Source organism: Coenobita brevimanus, unplaced genomic scaffold (assembly GCF_032717465.1).
Source record: "Coenobita brevimanus isolate Jiangsu-jjx unplaced genomic scaffold, ASM3271746v2 jjx.HiC_scaffold_2565, whole genome shotgun sequence".
Lineage (NCBI taxonomy): Eukaryota > Metazoa > Arthropoda > Malacostraca > Decapoda > Coenobitidae > Coenobita > Coenobita brevimanus.
In genome coordinates this window covers 85,901-98,967 of record NW_027643506.1, presented here as the reverse complement: position 1 = coordinate 98,967, position 13,067 = coordinate 85,901, and the positions used below count along the sequence as shown (strand labels likewise).

The following is a 13,067-nucleotide window of genomic DNA, read 5'->3' as shown; positions in this document are numbered from 1 at the left end:
TTTTATCCGCCAGTTGTTCTCTGCATTCCTTCAGTACCCAATTAGAAATTCCATCAGGTCCTGGGGCTTTCCTTACATCTTGAGTTTCCAGTAATTTATACACTTCCTGTACCTCCACTTTTATATCTTTTATCACTGGAACATTTCTAATCACTCCCTCCCTTCCACAAGCTCCTTTTCTTTAGTGAAAACTGACTGGAAACGTTTGTTCATTATTTCTGCTTGCATTGCCGCATCATTAAAGACCTCTCCATCTACTTTCAGCTTGGTGATTCCTTCCTTTTGTTTCAGTTTGCCATTAACAAATCTATAAAACAGTTTGGGTTCATCCTTGCATTTGTCAATTATACCTTTTTCAAAATTCCTTTCTTCTTCCCTACGTATTCTTGTGTATTCGTTTCTTGTTCTTTTATATTCTTCCTTTGTTCTGTCGTTACCTCTCTTTCTCCAATTGTTCCACGCCTTATCTCTCTCTTTTTTTGCTATCATACACCTTCTATTAAACCACTCCTTTTTCCTGTTTTCTTTCCCTCTTACTCTTGGTACAAATTTTTCCACTCCCAAATTATAGAGGTCTAGAAAGATATCCCACTTCCTCTGTATCTCTCTTGTTTCTCTGAATTTTCTGCAATCCGCATTTTCAAAAAAGTTTCTCAATCCTGTAAAATTTGCTTTGCCAAAGTTGTATCTTCCCTGTCTATGAAGCTCGTCTCTTGGCTCGACGTTTCCTATTAACATCTGGAACTCAATGACCACGTGATCACTTTTTCCCAAAGGACAGAGATATTCCAATGATTCTATTACATCAGGTTCTTTGGTGAACAGTAAATCTAACCTTGCTGGTGTGTCCTCACCTGCCTGTCTGTCTGCATGCACTGCCACCATATAGTGACATATAGCTTGGGAAAGCTTTTACAGTGAAGGCACAATGAGAAAAGACTATTGAATGTCAAAGTAAAGAGTTTATGATAAAGACAGTTTTCATAGCAATGTAGAATTCCAAATGTCAAGTTAAATACAAACTATGGTTATTAAGCTGTAAAGAAAATTCTGGGGCAAAGGTAAACAGCAGTAGAGAGTACTGTAGTAGTGAATAGGAAGACAAGAACTATATATTTAAAGAAAATATAGTGAGGATATCTTTAACTCCTTAAGTATAATTACAACTCCTTTTTTTTTGGGGGGGGGCTATTGCCATATTGCTTTATTTAACTGAGGCAAGACCTCTTAGACTGAGGGCATACCAGTCTCCACAAACCCTATTTTTCCAGTGACTTACGGTGCTGGTATGTTGGTCTTATTGCCTGGTTCTCTTGTCTTGCAGCATGGATAGTGTTAGTGGCAGCCTCCTGGACAGTGACCCATGTTCACCAACGTCTCCTGCCTCACCAGACCACAACAACCCTCCTTTCAAGCCCACCTCACCACTCACCATCAGCCATGCTATCTCATCCTATGCTGCATCTAGGGGTAAACTCACAGATATTTATTTTGTGTTGAATTATTTTGGAAATGGATGGTTTGCCTTTGACTTATGGAGTGATGAATTTTCAAGACCTGAATGGTGAATGGATAGGTATGTGGTCCATTTCACGTGGCACCCTGTTGATAATTCTATAGTTAGTTCACCCATATATTAAGTTAGAGATACAGTTGGTTTAGGATCCTGTTGCGAATAACATAGTCACCTCAGTATCTTTATACATTTTTTTTCTTGCAATTAGTAGTGCTGGATATACATGACATTCAGTACTTATACCACAATTAAGGCATCAGTATGTGGAAAACAGGCATAGTGTGCATGGATGGCTAAGACCTTGGAAATTTGTAATATAAAATAAATTCTTTTTATGTATGTATGCAAAACCTTTTTAAACGTCTGTATTCCCTTTTCAGGCCAGTCTCCACCCCAGTACCCGCGTAACATTCCATCTCCTCCACATGCCGCATCACCCATGTTTAGCAGTGGCGTGGGAGGGGCTGGTGGGTTCTCCGAGACTCGTGACTCTGAAGCTCTGATTATACTGGAGGTGACATATGTGTCGGCACAGTGTCCGTCACAGCAAGGCACCGGGGCATTACTCCTGGCAACTGTCCAGTTTAACACAGTTGACGTCATTGGTGGGTCTCACTATAGATGCATTCATTTTGTAAGTAATGATTCAGTCTGGCAAGTAATGTAAAGTGTGTTTTTGAAGAAAATAAAGCAAAATATGTGGAGATTGTTAGGCCTTTGAGATAGAGCCAGGATTCCAGAGGCTGGAATGTTGTGCGAATGAGTGTCTCGTCAGTTTTACTGGACAGTGGACGTGTTGGTGATAGGTTTTCCCAGTGTTATGGTTTCACTTTCCTTGTTCTCTGAATTCTACCACACCCCATAATGAAGAGGAGGAATGATACTATCTTTCATAATAAAGAGGAGAAATGATACTACCCATGTATTCCTTTGTGTCATAGAAGTGACAACACTAGACAAGGAGTTTGGAACCATAGTTCATACTTTTCCTACATACTGTACAGTTCCTTTTGCCTCACCTGAAGAGCCAGCCAAGTGACAGGGGTAGGGCTTTGTCATATAAACAAACCCACTAAATGTCCAGCAGAGGATCCTACTCATCAGATTTTTTGTGAGGAATTGGAGTTTGAGACAGTTCTCAGTTGCACACAGGGAGGTCGTGGGTGGGACTGTGTGGTGTGTAATGATATAGTGAATTAGCTTATATCCAATGGTCTAGTGAATTAAGGTGCTTCAGTCAGATGTGTCCCATGAGAGTTACATTCCACATTCCAGAGGTTGGTTGGTATGTAAAAAGGAAAGCAACTCACCTCAGATATCTGGGTTTTAATAGCCTAGTCTCAAGACTCAAAATTCCTAATGGGGTAGTGTTCGTTTGATTAATGGATGGGTGGAGTAGGGTTAGGATTTTGATAATGATGAGTGAAGATCTTTCACAATAACTTATATTTTATCACTTAACTTTGCTGCTTATTTCCCAAAGCTCAGTGGCTAACAAGGACAGTGTTGCTTCCCTACAACCTTTCCATAACACGTCTTCATGACTGGCATAATATTTAACCCCTCGTCTGCTGCGTTCCTTTTAAAAGGTCCGATCGACTGTCTGCGACATTCCTTTTAAAATCCACACTTTTGTTTCAAAAATTCCGCCATGAATTTTGGCGGGCGCATGTTATGTATTCTGCCGTGGTACTTGGGGTTGCTGTTGTGCCCTAGTTTGTGCCCATTTGTGCCCAGAAGCCATGGAGTCATCACGTGGTCGTTCCAAGTCTCCCATACCCTCTACATCGCGTGGTGTTAGCAAGCAGGAGAGAGCTACAGTTCGGAAACGAATACAAAAACGTAAATATACACATGCAACTGAAAGTGACAGTGATAGTGAAGTGGTAGATGTAAAGGAAAGCAAGAAAAAAGTTGCTAAAGTCACTACACCACGCAGGAAGCGAAAACAGTATGTTACACCATCAAAGTTCCCTGGGCTGCTATTTGATAAAGACAGTGAAACAGATACTAGTGAAGAAAGTGAACAGTCCTGCAATGAAGAAGAGCAAGATTTAGGTAATATACTTCCTAGTGCTGGTGAAGAGGAAAGTGAAAGTGAAGTGGGTGAGAGTGGAGTGGGACAAGGTGTGCATGGATCTGCCGGAGCCGGTGTTCCCATCTCACATCACCACAAAAAAAAAATCAACCCGCGCATCTTCCATGGCACCAAGCCATGCAGTAAAATCTCTTGTAAAACAATTTTACAGAGAACAATCGGAGCAAATATCACCACAACCTAGCACCTCAAGGATGATATCTCCTTCACCACCTCACACCCCGCACATGCCGTCTCCATCACCACCTCCCACCAGCCCCACTTCGTCTCCACCACCACCTCCTACCAGCCCCACTCCGTCTCCACCACCACCTTCCACCAGCTTCACGCAATTTTCATTCACTTGGAGTGATGGAAGGAATTTTACACCTGACATCCATCCATTTGATGCCAGTAACAGTGGTGTTACAGAAGACTGGCCAAACCAGCCAGATGTCCCAGAAATGGATTACTTTGAGGCATTTGTTACGGACGATATAATCGACCTCATCTGTACCCAGACAAACTTATATCACCAGTTCATCACTCAGCAGCACGAGTTCTCCCCCAGGTCTCATGTTCATAGGTGGAAAGATATTATGAGGGCTGACCTGATGTCATTCTTGGCATTGCTAATGCTCATGCCACACTGCAAGAAGCAGGTGCTGAGCGATTATTGGAAGAATGATGCCCTAATCCCTACACCTGTCTTCGGTAAATATATGCCACGGGACAGATTCTTGGTACTACTGCGTTTTCTTCACTTCGCAGACAACAGATATCCCTCCAACACAGACTGGTTGTGGAAAATTCATGATCTCTTCATGATGCTGAAAGGAAACTTCACTATTTGTAAATGTAATTGTAAGTGTTATAATAAAATGAAAGTGAGGATAAAAGTGACTTTTCTGATAAGTGAAAGAGACTATTTTATAAGCATAGTAATAGAAAAATAAGCTAAGGAAATACTGTATTTCATTGAAGGTTACTATTACTGAGTAAGTGTAATTGTAAGTGTAATAATAGAGATGAAAGTTAGGATAAAAGTGACTTGTTTGATAAGTGAAAGAGACTATTTTATAAGCATAGTAATAGAAAAATAAGCTAAGGAAATACTGTATTTCATTGAAGGAAATACTGTATTTCATTGTAAGTGTAATAATAGAAATGAAGTGAGGATAAAAGTGACTTTTCTGATAAGTGAAAGAGACTATTTTATTAGCATAATAATAGAAAAATAAGCTAAGGAAATACTGTATTTCATTGAAGTTTACTATTACTGAGTAAGTGTAATTGTAAGTGTAATAATAGAAATGAAGTGAGGATAAAAGTGACTTTTCTGATAAGTGAAATAGACTATTTTATAAGAGTAATAATAAAAAAAATAGGCTAAGGAAATACTGTATTTCATTGAAATTTACCATTACTGAATAAGTTTTCACTGTTCAGTATAATGATGGAAGTGCTAAGACACACACAACATAGTGCAAATGAAATGGTGGAGCGGGGTGGTAGAGATGAGTGGTGCAGTGGCGAGCCTGGACGGCCTAGGCAACAGTGCCTCCCGGTTGTCTCGCCTCAGTCACCGCGCAAAAACGGCGAAAATTACTTTGCTTCCACACATCTCTATAGCAACACATGAGAACCTAGACCTTCACTGAAATGCTCATAGGGAAGAAGAAAGGTTGAGCTTTCTTGTGCATGTTTTATTTTGTCTTTATCTTAATAAATAATATGAGAATTGTTGAGTTGAAAATGGGTAGTTTTGGGCTGGATTGCCGCACCAGTGATACAGCTCCCGCCACCATTGCCGCAGCCGAGGGGTTAAATTTGATGCATTTGTAGACTTTGGCATTCAAGGTGGGGTAGTTGTAATTTAAGACCAAGTTAGAGTAAAACTATGTTACAGTTTTGTCTATCCCTCTTCTAAGCCAAGCAGGAGATGGTGGTGGAGCTTAGTGGGTTTATGCTCCATCTGTTGCCACAATAACAAGCCTAGTCAAGTTTTTTTTTTTTTTTTTTTTTTTTTTTTTTTTTTTTTATGTGACCGACTCTGGGCATAGGCTTCGCAGCCTGCTTTCAAGGCCCAGTAGTCCTCCTACGTACCGGACACCTCTACATGTCACCACTTCGGCGCTAACACCCACCGTCCATATTGAATACATGCTAGGGCTGTCTCATACAGGACTGGTGTATTGGTATTAGCGGGGGTATTTTTACGACATGTCGGCGGGGCTTCTGGTAGATCAGTAAAGTCTGATTTTTGTGAAATTCAAATCCTTAAACTGTGGTCTGTATGTGCATCTGACATATTCATAATTTAGTGTGCTGTTAATTATGATGCTGATGATGATAAACACATTTTCATATTATTTTTCTATTTGTCTCCTTTCTTCTAAACAGCCAACCAGGAGACAGTAGTAGAGCTTGTTGGATTTATACAGCAGTTATTGCCACAAAAACAAGCATACTCAAGCGGTCTTCAGTTGCATCCAACCCCCTCTGACGTACCCCAGGCCAGCTCAACCACCATAGACAAGGGTGATGGTGGGGGTGAGGGGAGTGGTGGGCAGCTTGAGCGAGCACCAGTGCGTGCAGAGGTGAGCTTTGACTTCCACAAGCTGACAGTGCTGTTGCTGCGAGGGGCGTACCGGGACAAGGACCTGGTGGGACGCAAGGTTGGCACAGCTGTGCTCTCAGATGCCAAGATTCAGGCCACTGTTGGTGAGTCTAAGATGGATTTGGTTGTCATTGTTTTCAGTGTGAGATGGCCTCCTGATAGCAAAAGTAGAATCTACCTTTTTGTTATGGTATTTTATTTTATTTTTTTTTTCCCCTCCAGCCTCATCTCTATGATGTGTCTCTTCTAAGCACAGAAATGTACTTTGTTGGAACAGGAAGAAACAGTTAGTTGTCATATTAAATGAGTTGATTGATCTTGTTGTAACTCCCTTCATTATAAAAGGTCTTCTCCAGGCTTAATGATATTGCCTTTAGTAGGGATGATAATAATTATAACAATGAATGATAATTATACTAATAATTATAATTGTGCCTGCCCTTTCCTCCCTTCCTTCCTTCCTTTTCTGTCTTTTTTTCCTTCATTCATTCCTCTTCCTTCTGTCTACAGGTGATTCTGCACTGAGTGATGATGATGATGATGGTTATGATGACAGTGCTGATTATGATGATGCTTTTGATGACAGTGATGATTATGATGATGATGATGATGCTTTGGTCTTGCAGTGAACCTTATACTCAGTGGTCATTATAAGTCAGGGATGTTTCAGAGCGTCATAACTTTTTTACAAGTTTGTTACTGTAAATTGGATGAAGCTGGCGGATCAGCTCTTTGGGAAGCTATAGAACTTTGATTTGTAGTCATTTTGCAGTTTGCTTTGGATTTAAGGGGGAAAAAAGTAAGTAAAAAGGGCAGCTTATAACAAGGACATGCTGCACTGTATTTCTGAACGTCATTTCTGCACTTTCCAGAGCGAGACATCCTGCCTGTTGAGGGGTCACTGGGAGGCTTCCAGGTTCGGGACATCACTCCAGAGGGTAACAAGCACCAGTGTATTATCAGCGTCGGGCAGGACCCCATTGTAGAGCGATCACAGGTAGTGTAGTGTTGGGGAAAGCCACCTCCATGTGGACATGGTGGCACTGATAAAACTGGGTGGCTCCACTGCCCATGTGCACAGATGCCCCATAGATACTCCTTATCCAATAAAAGGGGGATGGTGGACTACAGGAGGGGAGCATCATCAGCCTGCAGTCTACCAGGTTCATGTTCAGATGAATCTGGAGCTACAACAAATACTATTAGTACAATACCACCAATAAGTACACCACCAGTACCCATAATTATATATAGGACATGACCAGGATTTTGCACACATATTAATATGAAAGTCAGTGGGCTACTGTATCTGGCAGATGTATGTGGAATGCATCCTGAAAGAAGGTTAACAAAAAAAAAAAAAAAAAAAAAAAGTGCAGATGGTTTGGCTTATGGCATGAACCAGGATTTGGGGGACTAGTAGGAATGAATATCTGGCTCATTTCTCTTGGCATGCTTTTGATATTTTCTCCCTCTTTTTTTATTTCATTTTGCTTGTTTTATGGACATTATCTTACCCCATGCTTAGGTGTAAAGAAAGATCAGATGGTAATGATTATGTGAGACTTTGGTATGATTAATGATTGCTTAAAGTTCCTTCATTATTATGGGGAGCAGACGGTTGTTACCTATTAAGGTACATTTGTTTTTATTAAATTTGTCTGATTTTTTTATATGTTTTGGTACTTTATATGAGCAATAAGATTCCAAAGTTTGAGTAAATTTGATTGATTAGTTTTTACAGAAAAAAATAATATATGCATAAGATGTATAAAAAAAAAGACACGAGAAATGGGAAACCAGGGAATGTGTGTTCATTTGATCTTTATGATATTTGGTAGTTTTACTAATAAAACCCTCATTGATAAATTGCCCTAACAGTTTTTTAATATTCTTCACCATTGCTAAACAAAAAAATTCCCAAAATGCCTCTGTATTTATCCCAATTTTTACCCCCTTTTTGCCATTTGAAAAAATCGTTACAGTTATGTTTGTTAGTCTCTGACAAAAATATACGCACAAAATGTTCCCCTTTCATTCCTCTTTTTGTAGGTATTTTGCTTTTTGTCGTATGTTCAAAACTAATGGAGTGACATCACTCCAAAGGACAATAAGTTTAGTTCCGAGATATCACTTGTTTTCTGTTGACTTGGAGTGTCTGTACAGTTAGAAACAACTTAGGTAATTTTTTTTATTTTTTGAATTAGGATTAGGGATGATTATGAAGAGGAAGTAGGTGTTGGAGAAGACGAAGTTGGAGAAAAAGATGTAGGAGGTTGGGGGTGGTCAGGTAAGGTGGCATGGGGGGGGGGGAGGTGGCAATGATGGAGAAAGACTTGCTACTTCCAACGCGTTTTTCTCCCCTCAAAATTGCGTCAAATTCTTCTCTGCCGCTTTCTGATGTTGCAGTAGCTCTTAGATGGTCGCCTCATCTTCAAAAAGTGTGCAAAAATGATGAGAAATGGCCAAGATTAGCGCAGACTGAGAACAGGTTGAGATCAAGGCTGCCATATCTCACCCCTCCCAGTGTCATAGCATTTTTGGCCTTTCCAACCTCACTGCCACTCTCCACACACTCACACTTCCATTGCCAGATGTATGACAATTTTTGCAGAAAAAAAAAAAATGGAAGAAAGTGGTCATATTATACATTACATAGAAAACAGAGATTTCTGCAGGGAAGTAACTGCAAAATTGGAATTACAAAATATTTTTTTTTGAAGGGAAAGAATTGTCGTACGGCTGCCAAATTTTTACAGAGAACATGTGATACTCAGAGTTTTTTTATGGGGTAACTTTCACAAAATGCCTTTGTCAGTCGAAAATCGGTCCCTGCTAGCGTCCCCTCCCCTTAAGTAGCTGATTAATTACTGCCACCCTTTTGCCTAAAGTGCGTCTTATTCAGTATAAAGGTATTTTAAAGTCAGGAAGGAGTGTTTTTATGTTTTTAACACCTTAGTCATAAACCTAATGCAAGTCTCACTTAAAGGTGTTTCACATAAAGTAGCACATTAACCTGCACACATTATAGTACGGTGTTTTAGTGATGAGGACTTACTGGTATTATTATGACTAGTTAAACTGGGACTAGTGGAAATGGGATGTCAGGAATACATGTGGACTGCAGAGATTGGCATGGGTAGGAAGCAGAAAAGCATGAGAAGAAATGAGTAAAGAGAACAAAATATTGCATGATTTGGGAAGAAAAGTGAATGTAGGTATAAGATGCTTTGAAAATATGAAACATTGTTTGGAGAGAGGTGTAGAAATTTGGCAATGAGTACAATTATTACTGTGAAGATTGAAGGGATAGAGTGGAAAAATGGTAATGTATAGAAGAAAAATAGGGAACAGTTAAAAGGAATGTATTTGAAGAATATAGCGGTGGTGAATGTGATTCGATTCATCTAATATGTAAATTTATTATGGGCAATTAAGACTTGGATATAAATATAAATTATGGCACTCAGATTTGGTAGTGAATTACTGTATATCTCTTCCTTTTTCCCATTTTTTGTGATAGATTTTTTTCATATATATAGAAGATGTACAGAGGGAGGGGGGGGAGGGAAATCCGCACATCAGATTACAGATCTCCTCCAGTCACAAAAAATCTGTAACAGTTGGGCTTGAGCTGCTGTAGGTTGAAGTTTGGGGGGAAACTAGTCCAGGGAAGCAAGTTCCAAAGAGTACCAGTTCAGGAAATAAATAAATTGTGATTGACAGAAGTTCTGCAATATGCCAGTGTGACAGTCAAGTTGTGAGCATTACCAGATGCCTGTGTAGCATGGGGAGAGGGGCATGGCGAGGTGGCACAATAGATGCAACATAGTCTAAACATTTGCCCCTAAAAATACCATACTTTATATATATAAAGTAATGCAAGGGAGGCAACATTTCATCTTATCTATAAGGGAGGTAGTTCATATGCAGTGGCTGCTGTGACAGTGTGTGTACAGTACAGTATACACATACAATTGGTTGACATTGCCAGATCTTTTCTCATATTTACCCCTGTGGTGTACAGGACTTGTTCTCGCGACTGAACAGTGATGTGTATCGAAGTTACGTTGGCACTGATGATCCCGTACGAGCATTCAGCTTCACTGTCATTCGACCCTTGGCGTTCTCCACAGCAACCACTCCCTGTATGTACAGCACATCTTGCTTTCCATGAATCGTTAACTTTTAATTTTTGTTCTCTTGTAATTAGGAATTCACAAATCATTAACCATTTTCAGGCTGACACTGTACCGTATGTAAGAACGTTTTGGTTACTCCTAAAGAATTTTATTCTCCACCACCATATTGAATTGCTGTTTAAATTTTTGTCAGTGACCAAGGTTGTAACATACTGTTATCCTTTCTAATTTTGCTGTTTCCCTCTCTTCATCCTTTAAATCCTCTTTTTCATTTTTCCATTTCTTCAGTATCTAGAGATGAACGTTGTCAGAGCAACGACACTGAGAATTTAACCCTGAAGCTGCGTTTGGCCTCAGTCTGCTACACCCACTCCCCACACTTCCTTCACGAGCTGCGGTCCTGTGCCACAGAATTCAAGCGTTACATGGCAGTTGTGGCATCATCCATCAAACACGCTGCTACAGAAATGGCTATGGGGCTTGTTAGTAAGAGGTGTGTGTCAGACCACAGTCCCATGCATTGTTAGATACTATATAGTGCACCCTGTAACTCATTATCATCATCATCATCATAATCACCACCACCACCACCATAACCAGCCATTTTCTTTATTGCTACTAAATGGAATTGGTATGGTATGACCCCAGAAATAATGAAAAGCATCAGTCATTTGCAGTGCACATTAAACTATGCTGTGCAACTGTTCTCCCTCTTGTAGAAGTATAGTAGTACAGTTACTGACAGTATCCAGTGAAACTGGCCACTCATCCAGTCGTTCATCATTAAGGCACCTAAATTTATTGAAATACTCTGACTCATAAAAAAAAAAAATGAAATGACATACAAATCCCATTCACACTGTGTTGTCACCCAGATTGAATGAAATAGCCTTGATCTTATTTCTGGAAACTCCCATCCCCTGTTTTAGTATGAAATAGGATGAAGATGATGATGATGGCAGTGAAAGAAATTCTTCAGGCTGATTTTAGTCAAGCTACTTTCATAATCTTTCCTCCCACACCATAACCCTCACCCCTCCATATGCATTGATTTACCAGTTGCCTTTTCCTGAAAAAAACTGTCCTACTTAGTGATAAAGAACTTGAGGTACCCTGTTTATTGTGTGTTTAGATTGTACAGGTCCTACTTTTAAGTAGGAATACACTCAATCCTCGTAAATCGCGGCAATTTGGGTCTGGACCACTGACGTGATTTATGAATAATAAATCTTATGTGCAAGATTAATTTGGGTCTGGACTTTGGCCAACTCGTCGTCACAGCACCCTACCTACACCTGTCTAGGCACCATCAAACACAATCATACAAATTTAGGAATATTCAGTGCATGTATTAAGGGATCTCACCTTAATCCTATGATGAAATTGCTTAAGTGAATGGAGTGGGGTGGTTTTGGGAAGAACTTAGAACCTCTCAGCACTTGTTCTTCCCAAACTCTTTCACCAGATTTTGAAAACTTCTCTCCCCTCTCAGCACGACAAATGAGCTCCAAATGTTGACTGTACGACAACTGCGGCAGCTTCTTGATGCCATACTGTTTAGAGCGCTTCATTGGGGGGTCAGGAGGGGTCATGGCAGGTAGGAGGTGGGAGGAAGTTGCACAAAAAAGGCAGGTAACTCTTGTACTCCACGGCGACGGTCTGTAGTGTGCGGACTGGCGGGACAAGAACAACAACAACATGGCGGCATTAGTAGGCACATAGGCCACCAGGGACGCGCGGTGATTGGTTGTTGGGTCGCGATTTTCAGTTTGAATGCCGCGGTTTACGGTTCTCTTCAGAAAAGGCCCACTTGGGTGCCTAGATCTGCGATTTTCATGACTTAACGTGATTTAAGGTTGCCAGCAGTCTGACGGCCACCTAGCCGTGATTTACAAATCCGTGATTTATGAACACGCGATTTACGAGGATTGAGTGTATGTTAAAGTTCATGATGATGAAATAGCATTATGGTAATATGAACTAATGTTAGGAGGAGTGTGTTGGTGATGATGAAATAATGTTAGGATTATCAGAGTGCTGAAATGTGGTTATGATGAAATAGTCTGATAGAGCTGGGATGTTGATGGTGATTGTGTAATAAGGATAGGATGATGATGATGATAATGACTTTAATACATTATATCCCTCATTTGTGCAATAAGGATTGAGTCATTTGCTGGGCTGTCAAGCAACCAGTGGGAGTCGTCACCACGTCACCAGACCCGACGCCTCAGTGCGTCGCGTTCCACAGACACCCTCAACCTGCCCGCCCCACCAGCATCTGTGTCAGGATCACACTTCAGCCCCACACAGGAACGTGCTACAGATCTTCCATTCTCACTCAAGTATGTCACTGTTATTGCAGTGTAGGGGCACATTATAAAGCTTGTTAGATAATATTTCAGACCTTGCACTCTCAGTATAATAGTACTGCTACAAGAAAAAGAGTACAGTAGTACATACCACTACCTTATTTTTTGGATATGTAATATTGGTTCTAAATATCGTAACTGATTTATGGTGGCTCAGTGGTTTAAGTAAACCACTAATATAAGTGACTGTTTTGTGCCCCACATTGTTTTTTAATCAAATTTCGTAGATAGCTGGAGTTTTTTTTGTTTTAAACAACGAATGCCAACAGGGATATAGCCTAGTTCCTGGGGTTGCAACAACAACAAATGTTCTAAACTAAAGTAGCCTCACCCTGGCCCA

The 13,067-nt window shown here is 40.3% G+C and overlaps 1 protein-coding gene across 1 annotated transcript in view; it reads left to right on the top strand.

Annotated features, from left to right (window-relative positions):
• The window catches only part of LOC145389865 (intermembrane lipid transfer protein VPS13D-like), a 138,805-nt gene that overhangs the window by 54,533 nt on the left and 71,205 nt on the right, over positions 1 to 13,067 (top strand). Inside the window, 7 exon segments of the mRNA XM_080264994.1 lie at positions 1,325 to 1,470; positions 1,897 to 2,121; positions 5,997 to 6,317; positions 7,086 to 7,210; positions 10,241 to 10,361; positions 10,644 to 10,848; positions 12,518 to 12,700. Of these exon segments, the coding sequence (XP_080121120.1) occupies positions 1,325 to 1,470; positions 1,897 to 2,121; positions 5,997 to 6,317; positions 7,086 to 7,210; positions 10,241 to 10,361; positions 10,644 to 10,848; positions 12,518 to 12,700 (1,326 nt within the window).